The 22545-nt window shown below is 36.7% G+C and overlaps 1 protein-coding gene across 2 annotated transcripts in view; it reads right to left on the reverse strand.

Moving 5' to 3' along the window:
* The window catches only part of SMCHD1 (structural maintenance of chromosomes flexible hinge domain containing 1), a 134657-nt gene that overhangs the window by 111421 nt on the left and 691 nt on the right, over positions 1-22545 (reverse strand). The window contains exons 2-5 of one of the 2 annotated variants that reach the window (XM_036874911.1): positions 12457-12532; positions 11288-11449; positions 6955-7037; positions 6163-6293 (exon numbers count right to left, since the gene is read on the reverse strand). In XM_036874911.1, coding sequence (XP_036730806.1) covers positions 6163-6293; positions 6955-7037; positions 11288-11449; positions 12457-12532 — 452 coding nt within the window. Of the gene's footprint in view, positions 1-6162; positions 6294-6954; positions 7038-7126; positions 7177-11287; positions 11450-12456; positions 12533-22545 lie in introns of those variants that run through there. The other variant, XM_036874912.1, reaches the window with a different exon arrangement.

Genomic DNA, 22545 nt, shown 5'->3' on the forward strand with positions numbered 1-22545 from the left:
TACTCAAGAAAGAACTGAGAAGGCTCTAATCTCTTATTTCTGGTTGACTTTGAGGTTTGGTGCAACCAAGAGTTAAAGGCTAAGGCAGAGCTGTAAACTTCCTGCTGGAACAATAAAAACAGCCCAGTATGCACACAGAACCCCTTGGCAAAAGCTGTAAGACTTAGTGGTTCCAGACATTCAAGGAAATGTCTGATCATTAGTTGACCACCAAATTAACTGAGCAGAGACTTAAGGGGCAACACAAGATAAAGAATACAGGTTTTACAGAATTAGTTTAGGGAAGCCACTATACAAACAACAAAAAGACAAAAGCAACAGTAAGCCCTGGGGAGAAAGATAAATCTGATTTCCAGATTTGCCACACTATATAATTTAAAATGTCCTATTCTAGGGACTTCCCTGGTGGTCCAGTGGTTAAGACTCCACGCTTCCAATGCAAGGGGCACGGGTTTGATCCCTGGTAGAGGAACTAAGATCCTGTCCATGCCAGGCGTGGACAAAAAATAAATAAATAAAATAAAATGTCCTATTCTAAACAAAAAAACTATGTGCCACACCAAGAAATATTAAAGTCTGGCCTACACACAGGGAAAATAGCACTCAGTAAAAACTGTCCCAGAGAAAGCCCAGGGATTAATTAGACTTAGCAGACAAAGATTTAAGTCAGCTTTTTTATAACAAATGCTGGAGAGGGTGTGGAGGAAAGGGAACCCTCCTATACTGTTGGTGGGAACATAAGTTGGTGCAGCCACTATGGAAAACAGTATGGAGGTTCCTCAAAAAACTAAAACTAGAGTTGCCATATGATCCAGCCATCCCACTCCTGGGCATATATCTGATTAAAAATATAATTCAAAAAGATACATGCACCCCTATGTTCACAGCAGCGCTACTCACAATAGCCAAGATGTGGAAACAACCTAAATGTCCATCAACAGATGAACAGATGATGAAGATGTACACACACACACACACACACACACACACACACACACACACACACAGTGGAATACTACTCAGCCATAAAAAGGAATGAAATAATGCCATTTGCAGTAACATGGATGGAACTAGAGATTATCATACTAATTGAAGTCAGAAAGACACAATTACCATACGATATCACTTATATGTGGAATCTAAAATATGACGCAAATGAACTCATCAACAAAACAGAAACACTCACAGACATATAGAACAGACTTGTGATTGCCAAGGGTGGGGGTGGGAGAGGGATGGAGTGAGAGTTTGGGGTTAGCAGGTGCAAACTAGTATATATAGGACAGATAAACAACAAGTTCCTACAGTATAGCACAGGGAGCTATATTCAATATTCTGTGATAAACCATAATGGAAAAGAATTTTTTAAAAAAGGAATGCTATATATATGTATAACTGAATCACTTTGCTATGCAGCAGAAATTAACACATTATAAATCAATTATATTTCAATTTAAAAAAATTTTTTAAATAAATCAGCTATTTTAAATACATTCAGTGAACTAATAGAAATTATGTCTAATGAAGTAAAGGAAAGTATGAGAACAGTATTTTACCAAACAGAGAATATCAGTAGAAACAGAAACTACTAACAAAGAACCAAACAAATTCTGGAATTGAAAAAAAGAAAACAACTGAAATGAAAAATTCAGTTAGGTGGCTCATGAGCAGATATGAATTGGCAGAAGAAATAATCAGTGAACTTTAAGGCAGGTTGATTGAGATTATTCAGTCTGAGAAACAAACTGAAGAAAAAAACCCCATCAATGGAGGGGATAAGATGAGCCACAGAAGGACAGGAGAGGAAGAATATATGAATAATGGCCAAAAACTTCCCAAATTTGATGAAAACATTAACCTAGACATCCAAGAAGCTCAAGAAACACCAAACAGTATGAACTCAAAAACTAGACACGCCACAAACCATTAAAAGCCAGAGAATCTTGAAAGCAGAGAGAAGTGACTAGTCACATACAAGGGATACTCAAGATTAACAGCTGATTCCTCATCAGAAACTATGGAGTCAGAAGACAGTAGACTAATGTATTCAAAGTGCTGACAGAAAAAGACAGTCAACCAAGAATTCTTCATTCAGCACAAGTAGCTTTCAAAAGTAAAGGAAAGAGGGCTTCCCTGGTGGCGCAGTGGTTGAGCGTCAGCTTGCCAATGCAGGGGACGCGGGTTCGAGCCCTGCTCTGGGAAGATCCCACATGCCGTGGAGCAACTAGATCCGTGAGCCACAACTGCTGAGCCTGCGCGTCTGGAGCCTGTGCTCCACAACAACAGAGGCCGCGATAGAGAGAGGCCCGCGCACCGCGATGAAGAGCGGCCCCTGCTTGCCGCAACTGGAGAAAGCCCTTGCACAGAAACGAAGACCCAACACAGCTAAAAATAAATAAATAATAAAAATAAAGGAATTCCTTAAAAAAAAAAAAAGTAAAGGAAAGAGATTAAGACATTCACAGATAAACAAAACCTGAGGGAATCTGTCATCAGCACATCTGCCGCAAAGCAGCTACTAAAGAAGAGTCCCTTGGACTAAACTGAAGAGACACTAGAAAGTAACTTGAATACAAGAAAAAACAAAGAGTAAAGCAGAGGTAACTACATAAATAGGAAAAGACAGTATAAGTGTATTTTTTACAACTCTCCTCCTGATTTAAAAGACAGGTGTATAAAGCACTAACTATAAAACTGTGTTGACAGGGTTATAATGTATAATCATGTCCTTTATATGAAAATAATAATACAAAGAAGTGGGAGGGGAATGGAGCTATATAGAAGCAAAGTTTGTATGTATTATTGACATTAAATTGGTGTTAATCCAAAGTGGACTGTTATAAATTAAAATGTTAATTGTAATCCCTAAAAAAACAACTGAAGAAGTAGATTAACAACTATTCAAAGTATATCAGTGATTGCAACGAGACAAGATTGACTACAAGTGGTTACAGGGTTTCTTCTGGAGTGATGAAAATGTTCTGGAATTATTGGTGATGGCTGCACAACTTTGTGACTATATGAATTATATTACCATAAAAAAATTTAATGAAGATACACTTCAGACAGATGTGAGCATTTCAATGTAAATTTTACCTCAAAAAAACTCCCTGAATTCTACATAATGATACCAATACTTAAAGCAGCAGGAGAAAGTTTACTGATATCTGTAATTTATTTTGAACTGAATCAAAAAATGAGATGACCTGAAGGTTAGTCGGATAAAAAGATACGTGGTAACGCAACTGTCAGTGGTAGAAACTTAGTATGAGTATCTTGGGTACTGACTGTAGAATTTCAACTTTTCTGTATAATTGAAAATATTCATAAAATTTTGAGGAAAAGAATAGTGTCCAGTAAACATTCAGATCCAGCTTGTGGACTGTTCTACAACTAGCCTGAACTCTACCAAAAAAAATGACAATTTCATGAAAGACGCAAATGTGGGGAATTATAGAATAAAGGAGAAAAGAAAGACATGACAAAGGGGAAAAATCTGAATATGTACATTAGATATTTTGAATCACTGAGAAATGTCTTGGGTATAAAGGTATTATGGCTATTTATGAGAACATCGCTGTGAAGGAAATAGATGCTACAGTATTAAGCAGTGAAATATAAAGTTTGCAACTTACCTTCAAATGATTTAGGGAGAGAAAGTGTGTGTGCTGTGTGTGCACGCATGTGCACACCCACACATACATAAACAGATAGACAGAAGATAACAAATGTGGCAAAATGTTAACATAAATCTAGGTGAAGGATATATGAGTGCTAATACTGCTCTTTCAACTTATTTGCTGGCTTTTTATTTGAAGTTTTTTCAACTTATTTGTTGATTTGAAATTTTCAAAATAAAAAAGTGGAGGGAAAGGTAGTACCAAGGTGGGTGAGAGTTATAAAGAATATTGCCAAATCAGAACTCTCACCTCATCTCCCTCTACCCTCCCCTTCATATGCACTTAACCACACTGGTCTCCTTTCCGTCTCTCAAACGAAACAAGCTGATCACAGTTTCAGGGTCTTTGTATTTGCTGATGTTCCTTCTACTTGGAATACTCTTCACCCAGATTTTCGCTTGGGTGTTTTTTTCTAATCATTGAAGCCTCAACTCAAATGTAACCTCAAAGAGGCTGCCCTCTTTTCTAGTCACCTTACCTAAAGGAGATGGCCATCAGGCTCTAACATATTACTCAATATTTTCTTAATCAGTAACTGAAGTGCTTATACACTTTTTGGTTTACTTTTGGCTTTTCCTCTACTACAACATAAGCTACAGTCAAGATAGTCAGCTGTTTTGTATTTGTAGGCTGTCCTTCCTTTTCTTCCACAGCCTGTCTCCAACGATACCCATCCTTATATCCAATAAAAAACTAAATTAGAAGCAGTAAAACAACTGATAATTTTTTCTATAGGAGTAGAAGCTAGAGGAGTGAGGGGGGTACAACTATGCTAACAGAAACTGGAGTGGGTTAAGGGACTGATACTGGACTCAAAGACAGTATGAGTACATAACAGCTATAACAACAACTGACTGTTTACTGATACAACACCTATAAAAAGCTAGGACCAGAACATACAACAGGTAGATTTCTACCAAAAATTAAAATTTCCCTAACATTTGAATTAAGTTTAAAAGTCTGTGTTGTGCTAAAATCTACAGAAATCTTAATAAACTGTAGGCTCTACTTCTTTCTACTCTTCCACTTGATCTAACTAACATTTTTCTGACCTTTTTGCCCCAATCTACCATCTGTTCTCCTTTCATTTCTACCTAATATTTCTATCTTATGCTAAATTCTATCTTTAGACTATGAAAGACGTGATCTTTGCCTTCTTTACGGCTATTTTATAAATCCCTGAAGTGGCACGTATTCAAGAAAATATTGAAAAAGAATACTTGCAGAAAAATCTGAAGCCACAAATGAGAAGTAGTAACTACAATGATAGCTTGTATTTATTGACTGCTTATCATTTGCCAGGCTCTAAGGACTTCCCATGTACTAACTCACTTGGTTTTCACAAAACCTTATGAGGTATTATCTCCATTTTACAGACATGTAAACTGAGATAAAAAGAAGTAAACTGCCTTGACCAGTGTCATACAATTAGTAAGGCTAGAATTCAAATGAGACCAAATGATTCCAGAGCCCTTGTTCTTCACTTATTGCTGCCTCTCACCATGGCATTGTAAGTCTTTACAAATTTGATGAAAATTCTGAGAGTGCTGAAATTTCAGAAGTGAGAAGGCAAATGTGTTAACTATATTAATTTTACACATTATTGAGACTGTTCCTTAAATTTGGGTGACTTTCCTTGACACAGCAGAAAGAAAAACAGGACATGAACAAATACTAACTACTTAATAAGAATGCCAACTGATTCTTCCCAAATGTGTTTCCCGAAGTACACAACATAGCTGCCATAACTATTGTATTTAGAGCCATGAGGTTGGATGGAATCACCAAGTGAGGAATTAGGAGAAGATAAGGGACCAAGGACTAAGCCCTGAGGCACTGAAACATTAAGAAGGTGGAGAGACGTCCCTGGTGGCGCAGTGGTTAAGAATCCACCTGCCAATGCAGGGGACATGGGTTCGAGCCCTGGTCCAGGAAGATCCCACATGCCACGGAGCAACTAAGACTGCATGCCACAACTACTGAGCCTGTGCTCTAGAGCCCGCAAGCCACAACTACTGAGCCCACGTGCCACAACTACTGAGCCCGTGTGCCACAACTACTGAAGCCCACGCGCCTAGAGCCCATGCTCCGCAACAAAGCCAAGCCACCACAATGAGAAGCCCTCACATCTCAACAAAGAGTAGCTCCCGCTCGCCGCAACTAGAGAAAGCCTGCATGCAGCAACGAAGACCCAATGCAGTCAAAAATAAATAAATAAATAAAATTAATTAAAAAGAAAAAAAACTCCTATATACCTCAGGAAATGCAAAAAGAATCATTCAATGGAAGGGCGCAATACGATTTATGCAGTTTTGACTAGTTCTAAGTACTGGTCATAAAAACTTTATTATAAAAATCTAAATAAATATGCTGATAACATCAAAACCTCCAATGTATCATGTATAACTAAAGAAATATAAGAGTTCTTATCCTTATTAAAATACCCAGCTGCCCATAAAAAAAGTGAGTAAGGTTTTCTAACCTTTCAAAGTCACCTTGCCTTGTAAATTTTGACAACCTATACACGGCCCAGTTGTTAAGCTGTTTAGAGGTCATTCCTCTTCCATTATCTATCACTGCAACGGCAGGTTTTCCTTGTGTTTCATCAAAATGCTATGAAATAAAATAAGTTCAAAAAGATAGGAAAAGTCAAATCAATATTAAAAACATGAAAAGTTAATATAAAAAAAGTGATTCATTGGGCTCATTCATACATTGCTGGAGGAAGTGTACACTAATACAACTTTCTGAAAGGCACTTCAGCAGTATGAATCAAAGGCCTTAGAATTCTTCATGTCCTTTAACCCAGAAATTCCATTTCTCAGAATTTAGCTTGAGAAACTAATCGGAGATATGTACAAAAATCTATAAGGATACTCATCACGCCAGCACTGCTTACAATGGCAAAAATATAGGAAAAAAATCTAAAAGTTCAACAACAGTAGACTGATTATATAATTTATATTACAGTCAATAAACCAAACTGCAGCAGTGGTATATTATATTGCAGAATATTCATGATATGGCAATGTTTACAATGTACTATTAAGGGAAAATAAAAGATCACAAATAACAAAATGTACAATATGATCACACATACATGTATACATATATGCATAGAAAAAGGGCACGTGAAAAAATTTTAATGACTGAAGAGACATCAGATAATTATTTCTACTTTTAGTTTATCTTTATTTTCTAATTTTTCTCCAATGAACCTGTAGTACTTCTATAAAAGGACAAGTTAAATTGCTTTAGAGTATTATCTCCTTACCAATTTGATCTGTATTCTTCTAACACCAGTGTTACGAGAAGTGGCAGACAATGAATTATCAATTAATTCTGCAAGAGCAAATGCTGGAAGAGAATGAGAAAACGTTATTGCTTAAGTTTTCCCTCCTAAATACTTCATATAAAAGTTCAAAGTAGAAGAAACTCTGAAGTACCTTAAGCCATCACTTTTATTTTCCAGAGAGCTAGAATTAAAGTATTATCCTGATCCTAATGACACAAACATAATAAAGGCATCACCAATCACCCCCAGCATAAAAAAGCAGTCACCAACCAGTACTTGCATGGCACTACACAGCATGAGTCAGCCAGCCATGATTCCTGGCTTCAAGGAGTTTATAATCTAAAGACAGACATACACACATAAGAGACAAACAGAAGACCATAACCATAAAATCAAATAGTAGTCTGTGGTACGTAATTACATCATGCACAAGTCAAACGTAAGCACATTTTGAGATATAAGGACAACTATAAAGCAACTATAAAAGTGTCTATTGAGAGCTAATTTAAATACAGATATCTCACAACAGCAACTTGTGAAATGGCAGAATGTATCTGCTTAATTGACACAAAACTGCTCTTAATTTCCTACTACACAACCAGCTTGACCTTCAGTTTATCACTGGCTCAGCACTGTTCCTAACATTCTCCTTTCTCCAGGGTCAGCACCCAAACTATTTCTCACTTTTATTCCCCTAATTAAAAGGGGGAACATACTAAATTAATGTCTCTTCCCCTGAAGCTTAACCCAACTTAAGCGTAATTAATCCACAGAGTAGCACTCCAGCAAGCACTTCCACACTCTCAACACTCAGGGGATGTCTATGTTTATAAGCTAGTTAGAAAGAAGTTACCACAAATCAGCTATCTATAAAGACCTGGCGAAGGGTATTAACTAGGAAATGGAGAAGTAGGGACACTGAAGGAAATGCAAGGAAAAAGAGTTAAAAGAAATCTCAAAGAAAGAAATGAGTAGAATTTAGTATATGATTAGATATAAAGAGAGAAAGAAAAAGAAATCCAAGGTGGTTTTGAGTACTTGCTCCAGAAGACTGGATAAATGGTCGTATTTTCCATAAAATTTAGAAGGAGAAAAATTTAGAAGGGAGGAAAGAAAACTTCAGTTTTAGATGCGATACCCTATCACTATATCAAGCTCAATGAGTAGAGGTGTTCCACAGAGAGCTGGAACAGACTATGCTTAATGGAGAGAGTAAAGACAGCCAGAGATAAATGCTTCATTGACACAGAATAGTTTAGACTTGGGCAAGTTCACTTCAAGTATAAAAAGATCAACATGACTTAAAGAATTATCCACCATACAGTCAACAGTAACCAGAAGTAGCATCAAAGGCACAGGAAACAGAGGCAGGGAAAGACCCAGGAATTTAATGTGAAGTCACAGAAATCAAAGCAGGAGTTTAAACAGTGATATTCTCTGCCTATTCATATAATGACAGTAGGAATGAAAACCCATATAACCAATCTGGAAGGTAATTAATCTATATCAAAAGTCTTAAAAATGAATGTATCTACTGACTCCATGATTATACATTTAAAAACTTATCCTCAGAGAATTAAAGATTCATTCAATATGCAGATATATAAACCCTTTCACCTAGATTCACATGTTGTTAACATTTTGCCACATGGCTCCTATGCATTTTTTAAATTTAATTTTTATTTTATATTAAAGTATAGTTGATTTACAATGGTGTGTTAGTTTCAGGTGTATAGCAAAGTGATTCAGTTATACATATATATAAATATATATATTCTTTTTCTACATTCTCTTCCATTATAGGTTATTATAAGATATTGAGTATAGTTCCCTGTGCTATATAGTACGTCCTTGTTGGTTATCTATTTTATATATAGTAGGGTTTATATTTTAATCCCAAACTTGTAATTTACCCCCCACCAAATGCATTTTTGACTTAGAATATTTCCAACTTACATGGGTTTATCTGGCATAGAGGTGTAGAGGAAACATAGGTTGCAATTTTAAATAGGGTGAACAAGATAAGTTTTGTTGAGAAGGTAATAGATAAACAAGACTTGAATGAGGTGCGGGACTGAGAAAGAGGCTATCCAAGCAGAGGGTCCTAAGCTGAGAATAAAGCTGGCAGTGAAGAGGAATGAACAAGCAACAAGAGCTGTGGAAACAAAGTCAGAGAGGTACAAAGCACAGCTTCTAAGACCATGAAAGCAATTGTAAAGACTTCGGCGTTTACCCTTAGTGAAACAATCTGACTTCTCAAACCTTACGTGTACAGGCATGAAAAGAGAGAGACGAGGCCACTGTATAATCTCGGTAATCTATGATGGTACCTCAGACCTAGTGTTACCAACAGAAGTAAAGAGAAATGCTCATTTTAAGATAAACACTGAAGATAGTGCCAAAAGGATTTTCTGAAAGATTGAGACAAAGAAGAATCAACTGGATTTTTGGCTTAAGCAACTAGAAAGAACCAAAATTAATTTGGATGGAAAACTATGTGTAGTATATTCCCATCTTAGATATCCTAGTAGAGATGCCACATGGGCAAGTGGATAGACAAAACTGGGATTCAGGAGGTAAGTCTGGCATTATTTTCAACACTTAACTAAAAATGACCATTTCTCACTACCTCCATTTGGTAGTCACTGCCATAACTATGGTATTTAGAGCCATGAGATTGGATGGAATCACCAGTTGAGGAATTAGGAGAAGATAAGGGACCAAGGACTAAGCTCTGAAGCACTGACACATTAAGAAGATGGGGGGACTTCCCTGGTGGCGCAGTGGTTAAGAATCCGCCTGCCAATGCAGGGGACATGGGTTCAAGCCCTGGTCTGGGAAGATCCCACATGCCGCGGATCAACTAAGCCCGTGCGCCACAACTACTGAGCCTGCGCTCTAGAGTCCGCGAGCCACAACTACTGAAGCCTGCATGCCTAGAGCCCGTGCTCCACAACGAAGAGTAGCCCCTGATCGCCGCAACTAGAGAAAGCCCACGCACAGCAACGAAGACCCAACGCAGCCAAAAATAATATATAAATAAAATAAATAAATTTATTAAAAAAAAAAAGAATTAGTCACAAGAACATTCAGTCATTTGTAACAATTAAAAAAAAAAACTGAAATAACCTGAATGTCTAATAACAACAGTACACTGTTCAAATAAATTACGTTATCTAAATACTGTGTAACCCCTAAAACAAACATATATTGACATGCATATTAAAGATGTTCATTACATTTTAAATAAAAAGGTAGGTTAAAAAAGTATGCATTTGGAATTCCCTGGTGGTCCAGTGGTTAGGACCCTGTGCTTTCACTGCTGAGGGCCCGAGTTCAATCCATGGTCAGGGAACTAACTAAGATCCCACAAGCCATGTGGCGCGGCCAAAACAAAAAACAAAAAAGGATGCATCATACAAAACCATTAAAAAAGAAAAAAAAAAGTCAAACAATATGAAGAGGTCTGAAATGATAAACACCGAAGTGTTGGTGGTAGTTACATCTGGGTGGTAGAGATAGGGATGTTCTTTATGCTCTTTTTGCTTATCTATGTTATCTAATTTTCTACCAACTCTAACGCATATACAATGAAAAAAATTTTTAATAAGAATGTTTACAGGGAGTTCCTTGGTGGTCTAGTGGCTAGGATTCCTGGCTTTCACTGCCAAGGCCCAGGTTCAATTCCTGGTTCCTGGTTGGGGAACTGAGATCCCACAAGCCACAGCACAGCCAAAAAAAAAAAAGAAAAAGAAAGTTTATAATGAACATCTAAATAGTATTAAACACTTTGGCAGGGTCCAGACAGAAAAGATTCTCTAAATCAACTAGCAAACAATCCAAAGGTAGGATTAAAACTGGCAAGTAGTAAAGGTGGAAGGAAATGATAAAGAAATGATAAAGAACACAAACCACTTACTTGTGCTGTTCAGCTATAAAAAATGTGCAAGGTAAAACAAATATTTTCTCAACTGGGAGAGGTGTACAGGAGGCCAGGAAGAATAAATCAGGAAAGGAGAGTGTACAGGAGATAGATGTATAAGTACAGACCTCTTATGAGTTGAAAAGGAATGAATCCTCATTCTACATTAGTTTTAAAAGAGAGGTATCTTTATTCTGAAGTAAGATGACTTAGGTAGAAAAAGAAATACACTGTGATGAAGAGACGAAGTAAGGACACTCACAAAAACCGATCATAGTCTGTGAATAAAGTAGAATGAGAGATCTTTTTTAAAGCGAAGGACTAGGATGTGTGATCAGGGGATAAAGGTGAGTGATAGTTTATCAAAATTAGTATAAATGGAATACTTACGTAAAGGATTTTGTCCTTCACTTGCATAATATTCATACATGCCACTTTTAACCAATGTGTCATAGTGAGGTAGGAAGTCAATTCGTTCTTTTGTAGCTGTTAGTAGTAACTGATTGACTGACTGTAGCAGGTACAGAGTGACTCCATCTTTAACAGTTTCATCTGTAATCAAGAGGTAACATCTTAAGTGCTAAGCTAGCATCTGAAACACAATGAATTTATAATTTTGAATACACAAACTGTATCTATGAAACGACTTTAAAAATTATACAGGCAAATCCCCAAACAATGGATCCATCTATAAATTCAGTTGTGTTGTGTTTTGTTAAGAATATCAGTGGAATAGGTTCAAATACTTCCACTCATCTGAAACACTCAATTCTTAAGTTAAGCTGTCACAGAAAATCAGATGAGGAACTATATTAAAGTGGTATCAATATGAATGGAGAAGAATGATTAAATCCAAAAAGGAATCAGGCATGAAAAATTGGCAAGTCTTAGAACATAACTGAGTAAAAAAAGATAATGGAAGAATCCAAGTTGGTCAGAAGAATTAACTTCTTTTTTTAAATCAGGGAAACACTTGCTTTTTTTTTTTTTTTTTAATTTATTTATTTATTTATTTATTTTTAGCTGTGTTGGGTCTTCGTTTCTGTGCGAGGGCTTTCTCTAGTTGTGGCAAGTGGGGGCCACTCTTCATTGCGGTGCGCGGGCCTCTAACTATCGCGGCCTCTCTTGCTGCGGAGCACAGGCTCCAGATGCGCAGGCTCAGTAGTTGTGGCTCACGGGCCCAGCTGCTCCGTGGCATGTGGGATCTTCCCAGACCAGGGCTCGAACCCGTGTCCCCTGCATTGGCAGGCAGATTCTCAACCACTGCGCCACCAGGGAAGCCCAAGAATTAGCTTCTTAAGGGCCCAAGTAGAAGATCTGTGGCTAGGTGTTGTGCTGAGCAAGGTCTCATCTTCTGTAGCCATAGATGATATCAACTCTTTTCCTATAATCTTGTTTGAAAAATATGACCTCTGCACAAACTGGATGTATAGCTAGTTTCCTCCCCCATCCCCAAAACATCACAGTTTTTTGATGCTTATCTATCTCATAAAATAGTCATTGCTCTATGATATACTAGAACATATTAAATATAAAAGCATAAACATAACATTGCTTACCAAAATTATCACAGGTAATTTCTTTCCTACTTGTTGTTGTAATAACAAATTTTTCTTCAGGTGAAATGCCAAGTGTCTAGCCAAAATAATAGAATAAAATCAATTATTATACAAAGGAAATAAATACACAATTCAAGTTTACAAAAATATGAAAATATTGATAAGGATATTATAATCTTCTAACAGTGCTACATTTACTTGAGAAATATGTCTTAATGTTTTTAAATTTTGCCTTTGCATAATTAACCACAAATCTAACTACAAATTACCTAGATTTTTCTGCTATTATACGTCACCTAGGAACACAGTGATTAATTGAACACTTTGAAAGGGTTTAACATCAGCAGGGCTCTCTTAGACAAAAAACATATAATTTTATGTCAATATATAAGTAAACTTATTTGGAGCAAAGTATTAACATAACACTTATGTTCATATCTATTAAATATTTAAATATGCAAAAACAAAAGTACTAGAAGAAAATAGAGGTTAATATTTTATAACACTGAGGTAAGTATAGCCACACTATGCAGGGTATCTGCATAAAGAATCTTTTTATCTATTATAACCCCTTCCAAAAGTATAACTTTAAAAAATTAAGGCAACATAAATTATGGGGGAAAACTACAACAGGAAACAAAGTGTTAGCATCCTTACTTCTGTTTCAGGTAATGATGAACTAGTTAACCTAGACCAACCTTACACAGAAGATTACTAAAAAAATCTAGACTAATGATATTCAAGTCTTCAATACTGATACTAAAAACCCTATTGGTCACTACTGAAACTAACTGAGGCACTAACTCCTTACTCTGAACACTGACAAATTAAAGGGAAAGAATAAAGCATTTATCCTGCTTTCTTGTACCAATTAGATTTCAGGGTAACCATATATCTCTAATTGATGAGGCGAAGTTGTTCTTTTGCCTCATCAATTAGAGAGGCAAAGAATTCCTGCTAATAAATACAGGAGGAATGGCAATCAGAATAGCACCATCAATGAATGAACCTTAAATTAAAACTTGTTTATGAAGGAATCCTGCTGAAACCACCTGAATCCCATTAATTCAATCTTAGCATTTCTAAGAGTGGGTGAAATAGCCTTACATTATGTGCCTCCTGATGTGATGTAATACGAAGTACCAGCACCACCTATGAAGTATTTTTTGCTTCCCTACCCCAAAGAAGCTGAACCTAAATCTTAATTATAAGCCTTTAAAAATAACTTCTAGTTTATAGGATATGTTGAGTTAGAACAAGCTAAATTACATCATAAAGGAGCACAGACAAATCTAGAATGTAGAATACGAGAGACAAACCAACCTGATTTCTTCAACAAGTCAATGTCAGGAAAAACAAAAAAGACTGGGGGAAGGTACTTTGCTCAAATGCTCTAAATTTTAGAAGAATTAAGAAACATAAAAAACCAAGTTCAATATAAGGACCCTGATTTAAACAAACCAACTATAAAAAAACATTTCTGAGATAAACAAATCTGAATATGGACTGAACAATACTATTAAAAATGTTAATTTTGATGGTGTGATAATAGAAGTGCATGTTGAGTATACAGGAGTGAAGTAAACTAAGGCCTGGAATATGCTTCAAAAGGCAAAAATGAAGCTAGCATGGTAAATACTTGGAAACTGTTGAATGTGGATGATGATTATACGTGGGATCATTATACTACTATCTCTTTGTGTATGTTTGAAGCTTTTAATGAGAAGAATTTCTAACTTAAAATATACTATTATAGACCAGTGGAAGAGAATAGAGAACCCTGAAACAGACCCACACATACATACACAGGGAGCTTGGCAAATAGGGGAATGACATTACAGATTGATGAGAAAAGAATAAACTATTCAATGAATATTACTGAGACAACTACTTAATTGTACAGAAATAGATTTTAAAAATCCCCATCTCAACATACACAAAAATAAGTTCCAAGAGAACTAAAGCAGCTACATTTTAATCCAAAATTGTAGAGGAAAAATAGGGAAATCATTCTGAGAGGCGAAAGAAAGGATTTCTGAAAATACACAAGAAGTGCAAGCCATAAAGAAAAAAACTGGAAAACATGAAAAGATGCTCATCCTAGTTATCAGAGAAAATTAAAACTTTGATTATCATTCCCACAAGGCTGGCAAAAAATTTAAGTCCTGATAATATAAAGTATAGGCCTCCATTAAAAGAATCACACTTGATGAAGTGGAATTTAACCCAGGGATGAAAGAAGTTTTCAGTATCGACAAATCAATGTGATACACCACATCAACAAACTGAAGAATAAAAACCATATGGTCATCTCAATAGATGCAGAAAAAGCTTTTGATAAAATTCAAAATCCATTTATGATAAAAACTCTCCAGAAAGTGGGCACAGAGGGAACATACCTCAACACAATAAAATCCGTATATGACAAACTCACAGCTAACATCATACTCAACGGCGAAGAGCTGAAACCATTTCCTCTCAGATCAGGAACAAGACAAGGATGCCCACTCACACCACTTTTATTCAACATAGTTTTGAAAGTCCTAGCCACAGCAATCAGTGAAGAAAAAGAAATGAAAGGAATCCAAATTGGAAAAGAACAAGTAAAATTGTCACTGTTTGCAGATAACATGATACTATACATAGAAAATACTAAAGATGCCACCAGAAAACTACTAGAGCTCATCAATTAATTCAGTAAAGTTGCAGGATACAAAATTAATATACAGGACTCTGTTGCATTTCTATACACTAACAACAAACTATCAGAAAGACAAGGAGACAATCCCATTTACCATCGCATCAACAAAACAAAACAAAACAAAACAACCTAGGAATAAACCTACCTAAGGAGGCAAAACACCTGTACTCTGAAAACTATAAGACACTGATGAAAGAAACTGAAGATGAACAAACAGATGGAAAGGTATACCTTGTTCTTGGATTGGAAGAATCAATTTCATTAAAATGACCATACTACCCAAAGCAATCTACAGGCTCAGTGAAATCGCTATCAAATTACCAATGGGATTCTTCACAGTACTAGAACAAATAATTTTAAAAACTGTATGCAAACACAAAAGATCCTAAATAGCCAAAACAATCTTGAGAAAGAAGAACAGAGTGGAAGATTCACACTTCCTGACTTCAGACTATACTACAAAGCTACAGTAATCAAAACAGTATGGTACTGGCACAAAAACAGACACATAGCTCAATGGAACAGGATGAAAGCCCAGAAATAAATCCACACACTTATGGTCAATTAACCTGAGACAAAGGAGGCAAGAATATACAGTGGACAAAAGACAGTCTCCTCAATAAGTGGTGATAGGAAAACTGGACAGCTACATGTAAAAGAATGAAATTAGAAGATTCTCTAACACCATATACAAAAATAAACTCAAAATGGTTTAAAGACCTAAATGTAAGACCGGATACTATAAAACTCCTAGAGGAAAACATATGCAGAACACTCTGACATAAATCACAGCAATACTTTTTTTGGCTCTGTCTCCTAAAGTAATGGAAACAAAAGCAAAAATAAACAAATGGGGCCTAATTAAACTTAAAAGCCTTTGCACTGCAAAGGAAACCATAAACAAACCAAAAAGACAACCTACGGAATGGGAGAAAACATTTGCAAATGAAGCAACCAACAAGGGCTTAATTTCTAAAATACACAAATAGCTCATACAGCTCAATATAAAAAAAAAAAAAATTTAAAAATGGACAGAAGACCTAAATAGACATTTCTCCAAAGACAGATAGACAGACAGTCAACAGGCACCTGAAAAGATGCTCAATGGCACTAATCACCAGAGAAATGCAAATCAAAACTAGAATGAGGGACTTCCCTGGTGGTGCAGTGGTTAAGAATCCACCTGCCAATGCAGGGGACACGGGTTCGAGCCCTGGTCTGGGAAGACCCCACATGCCGCGGAGCAACTAAGCCCGTGCACCACAACTACTGAGCCTGCGCTCTAGAGCCCACGAGCCACAACTACTGAGCCTGCGTGCCACAACTACTGAAGCCCATGCGCCTAGAGCCCGTGCTCCACAACAAGAGAAGCCACTGCAATGAGAAGCCCACGCACTGCAATGAAGAGTAGCCCCTGCTCGCCACAACTAGAGAAAGCCCGCATGCAACAACGAAGACCCAATGCAGCCCAAAAAATAATAATAATAATAAACAAATTTTAAAAAAACAAAACAAAACTAGAATGAGGTATCCTCTCACACTGGTCAGAATGGCCATCATCAAAAAGTCTACAAATATTGACGCTGGAGAGGGTGTGAAGAGAAGGGAACCCTCCTACACTGTTGGTGGGAATGTAAACTGGTACAGCCCCTATGGAGAAGAGTATGGAGGTTCCTTTAAAAATTAAAGAGTTACCATAAGATCCAGCAATCCCAATCCCACTCCTGGGAATATACCTGGAAAAGACAAACTCTCTAATTCGAAAAGATACACACACCCCAATGTTCATTCCAGCACTATTTACCATAGCCAAGACATGGAAGCAACCTAAATTTCCATCAACAGATGAATGGATAAAGAAGATGTGGTGTGTGTGCGTGTGTGTGTGTGTGTGTGTGTACACACACGTACACACACACACACACAAAATGGAATAGTACTCAGACATAAAAAAGAATGAAATAATGCTGTTTGCAGCAACATGGATGGACCTAGAGATTATCATACGAAGTGAAGTAAGACAGAGAAAGACAAATATCATATATCACTTACATGTGGAATCTAAAAAAAAAGATACAAATGAACTTATTTACAAAACAGAAACAGACTCACAAACATAGGAAACAAACTTGGGGTTACCAAAGGGGAAAGCAGGGCAGGGGGGATAAATAAGGAGTTTGGGATTAACAGATACACACTACTAGGGAATTCCCTGGTGGTCCCGTGGTTAGGATTCGGCACTTTCACTGTGGTGGCCCAGGTTCAATCCCTGGTTAGGGAACTACCCGCAAGACGCATAGCCCAAAAAAAAGAAAAAAAAAAATACAGGTACACACTACTGTATATAAAATAGAAAAACAACAAGAACCTACTGTATAGCACAGGGAACTATATTCAATATCTTGTAATAACCTACAACGGAAAAGAATCTAAAAAAGTGTGTGTGTGTGTGTGTGTGTGTGTATATATATATATCTGAGTCAGTTTGCTCTACACCTGAAACTAACATTGTAAATCAACTATACTTCAATTTTTTAAAAAGTTCTACTAAAAAGACAGCCATATTTTGAAGGATAAAAAAATAAAGTATAGGCTTCCATATAGGAAAGATGGACCTTACACATTTCGGATAGGCCCGAAAGTCAGTACAACCATACTGAAAAGCAATTTGGTATACTTTAGTAAAATTAAAAATACTCATATCCTATGCAATTCTACCCAAGAGAAATGAAGCTATAGACATAAACTGATGGGGAAAAGATTCTATTTGTTTACAGAAATAAAAATTGTCTTCACAGATCTTAGGCTTTTGTATAATCAAGACAGTCTTTATTTCTCAGTTCTTTACTACTTTATTTCTACAATGTCCCAACTGTTAGATCATGTGGTTACATATCCTGTAGAAAAAAATACATATTTTTATAATTAAATTGAATTTTTAAGATCTATGTACATGTGAAAAGTATTTATATATATTTCACACAATCTCTCCATAATTTTATTATTCAATTAAGATACATAAGCTATCTTTTTTCTCTGCTTTATCTATAATCCTTTATAAAAATTATTTCTCAAATTCATAACTTCTCTAAATATTTTATAGCTCTGGTATTCGACAAACATAAGTTAAATATTTTTACATTATTCATTATGCTTTTATTCAAGATGTCATACTCTTCTCTCTCCATGTTTTTGGTCTAAAAATCTATCTTATCAGACGTAAACTAAAGTCTTTCGTGTATCTGTACTCACCTGGCCTTGAATACAGATACATTTCCTCTGCCTTTCTCTATATGAAAGCAGGATGACATTCTATTTGGGCAAGAGTTGTGACTGGGCTTTTTCATTTTTTTTTTTTAATTAATTAGTTATTTATTTATTTATTTTTGGCTGTGTTGGGTCTTCGTTTCTGTGCGAGGGCTTTCTCTAGTTGCGGCGAGCGGGGGCCACTCTTCATCGCGGTGCGCGGGCCTCTCCCTGTCGCGGCCTCTCTTGTTGCAGAGCACAGACTCCAGACGCGCATGGCTCAGTAATTGTGGCTCACGGGCCTAGTTGCTCCGCGGCATGTGGGATCTTCCCAGACCAGGGCTCGAACCCGTGTTCCCTGCATTAGCAGGCAGATTCTCAACCACTGCGCCACCAGGGAAACCCTGGGCTTTTTCATTTTTATAAGAGCACTTCAATTACACCTTTTTCTGGGTTAATGTTAAAGCATATGGATCTTCCAAAGTACCAGCCCTACATGTCTTTAAGTTAGCTTCAAACTATCTGCTGCCCAACTTCTCTCAAAAGCCAATTTTAAGAAATATTTATGAAGAGCTAACTAACTTGTCGTCCATAAAATCCTGAATACTTTAAACTTCATCAATGGATTAGGTCACTCAGAAGTTATATAGTTCAATGCATCTCTCTGAACAAAAAACTAGTCTTTAATGATGTGCTTTGGTATTATATCCAATTGTTCTGTCCCTGAACCACACCAAAACCAGGAACACCCATATTGCACTTGAGCGAGAAATCTCTACAAAAATTTGGGTGGTAACTGCTTAAAGCAGGCTGCAATACCCTAAACAACACATAGCGTACCTTGCATTAAAAGACAAGACAAAAAGAGCCTCTCCTATCTCTAAGAATGTTGCCCATTTTATCAGGATTTGTGAGGAATCTAGGGAGAAATTTTTCTCAAATCAAAGGTTTGCATCGTTAGCAGCTGGAAAGTTTTTATTTTATAGACATTGTGGATTTTGTATCAATTACCTTTCCTTCTTTGTTTTGACCCTTAAGAAACTCAAAGCTGATTTCATGCCTCAGCACTGGTATATGCTTTAATCAAATGAACTTCCATTTATTAGTTCTCCTCAGGTTACTATTCTACTCTTTCCTACATCTACCTTCTTTTACCTTTTTTCTTTTCATCTTTTGGAATTTTTAATATAATATACCTTATGTACAAATTTTTTTTGAAGGAACAGATTGATTCATTTAACTAAACAGCTATAAACCAACTATTAGGTAAGGCTCCTACCCTCAAGAAGCAGAGACTATTTTTTAAGTATGATGGTATAACAAGTGCTATAGAAGGGTGACAAGGAATAGTGGAACCACACAAGAGAAGAAGTAGGCATTTCCTCAAAATTAGGGGTGGAGAGGATGGTTTGCACATATGGGACTTAATGCTTGGGCATATTAAGAATTAGCCAAATAAGTTATTTTCTAATCTTTGATTCTGCAAGGTCACAAGGGCTCAAGTGAGTCAATAACTGCTTATCACAGGTGTAAGGGCTTCTGCCAAATCCACCTTTTCCTCTTCCTTCCTCTTGATTGCTCCTCTTTTCTACAAAGTGCGCTTTCCCCAAATAACAGTTTAGGACCCATAATACTTTCTAGCACTACAAACACTTATTAGTTTGTTTTCAGTTTTAATGAAAAACTTTAATTTAGTGCACTATCTGCCTCTTCCCCTAAAAAGGAAAATGAAGGCTTTAGTAAGTAGTGTGGACATTGTGGAGATTGTTTTAAAAAAATACAAGCTTCAGAATCAAACAGACCTAGATACCAATCCCAGTTTCATTGCTCATGAACTGTATAAACTCAGACTTCATTCAGTAACTTATTTCAGTTCTTCATGTCTGTAATGGGGACAAAGTTATGGGATTAGGTGGCATAATCTAATGATGTTTTAAACTCTCAAAAAAAAAAAAAAGTTAGCCTTCCTTTTTTTTACTAGTTCTTCCCTCCCACTTCTAATCAAATTTAACCTTCTCTGTTCCAGCAGGAAAAAGTGGAAAGGAGAGGAAAAGAATCAGTCAAAGAAAATATTTTCCTTGTTAAAATATTGAAGGAATGGAATGAATATATCTGTTCCCTATAACACAGAACATCATTTGAGGCTGAGTGGAATAACAAAAAGAACTTGACTTCTGGGTTTGAATTCTAATTTTTGTACTATCTGTTTGACTTAAGTGAGTCACCATCTCCAAAAGTGAGTTTCCACTTCCGTAATAAGAGGTTAATACACTTCCCCTATATATGTAGCAGACTTACTGACACTTCTCACATGGGAGAATTATTTCTACAGGGAGGGTAAATTAGTACAACCTTTCTGAAAAACAATTTAAAAATACGTATCAAGAGCTTTAAAAATATTCCTGACCTTTGATCCAGGAATTTCACTTCTAAGATTCTAAACCAAAGAAAAATAAAGACATAAAAGACTATGCATATAAGGGGAAAGAATTTTAAAAAGAATATATATATATATATGTAACTTAATCACTGTGCTGTACACCTGAAACTAACATGACATTGTAAATCAACTATACTTCAATGTTTTAAAAAAAGGAGGAAAAAAAAGTTTAAACTAAAAAATAAAAATAAAATAAATCTCCCAAAAAAAAGACCATGCATTCAAACATGTTTATCATGGTATTGCTTAAAATTGAAAGTAATGTAAATGTCAACAAAAAAGAGAGATCTGGTTATGTAAACAGTGGTACAAAACAGACCACTTCGTTTATTAAGACTTGCGTTAAAACAGAAAAATACTGACAATATTAAGTGAAAAAAATGGAATATAGACATGTATTACGGTTATTTAAAAATGGGGGGTGAGGGTAAGGATACAAAGAAATAACTCCAAGTGCTAACAGTGGTTACAAATTTCACAGTGAGTAAAAGGGTTTACTTTTTTCCCTCTGGTTCCTTATTTTCTTTAATGTGCTGATAGTTTAAAATCATTTTTATATGTCATGACTTTAAATCATTTACATATAATCAATATAAATATTTTATATAATCAACTACAAAAATCATAAACATGAGTTTCCTTTCCCTGATGAATATAAAACATTCATCAAAAAAAAAGAGCATTCATTCATTCACTTTTCAAAGACATGGGAATCTGCTATATCCATACACAGAATGAACTTTTGAGTTTATAAAATTTTGTCTCCATTCTAATTTGGCCATTTACTATGTGCCAGGCACAATTCCAGACGCTGGGAATACAGAACAAATCAAAGTCCTTCCTCTCAAGTCGTTTTTTCCCCTGAGTCTTGATTTCAATTATTTCAGCAACTAGTATACAGAGTTAACAGCACTAAAAACATCAGCCTGCTCAAGTTAAAACAGTGCTTCACACCAAGTCCTTTTTCCTTGGAAGCTAAGTGTTCTCTATCGCTTAAAAAGAGCCCCAAGTGGTTAATGCAGCTCACGACAATACCCCTTCTTTGAAGCTCGAGCACCAGCAACACCTCAGATCTAGAAAAGACTTCCCAGTTTAAAGTAGGACTTTGCCTACATAGTCATTAACTTTTAAAGCAAACTAGTACAGGGAGTATACAGGTCCTTTGGTGTTCCGCAGATACCCTTGGACACCCTTTGAGTGGTTCAGGAACTCCCAGGGGGCTGGGGGGTGCAGGAAACCAGAAGGGCAGCTCCACCTGCGAAGCTCTCTAGGTCAAGTGTTTCCACTACGGAAGGACCCCACTAGGGCGGGCCTGCAAGCCTTCTTGACAGAACGACCCGGGAAATTACTGCATCACTGAACGAACCTGAGGAAAACTGACTCCAGGAATTTCACAACTTCTAACTATCACAACACTCCTAACAGAGCCATCAGGGAGAACTCCGCTCTCTTCTTTAAAAAAAAAACAAAAACAAAAAACAAAACAAAAGTTCCACCCGAAAGAGACACAAGTGGCTTTCCCGACTGGAAGAAGAGCTGCACGGCCTCAGAGTGCTAAGGTCGCCCCGGGCCCATGAAACCCGCGGTACCAAAGCCTGGGCGGCGCGACCCCCGAAACAGGGCCGGGGCAGAGGGAGGCCCACCGACCCGCCGGCTCCGCACTCCGAGGCCGGCGCCCGGACCGGCCCCAGGCTTCCCCGCC

The sequence above is a fragment of the Balaenoptera musculus genome, chromosome 14, assembly GCF_009873245.2.
Source record: "Balaenoptera musculus isolate JJ_BM4_2016_0621 chromosome 14, mBalMus1.pri.v3, whole genome shotgun sequence".
Taxonomy (NCBI): Eukaryota; Metazoa; Chordata; class Mammalia; order Artiodactyla; family Balaenopteridae; genus Balaenoptera; species Balaenoptera musculus.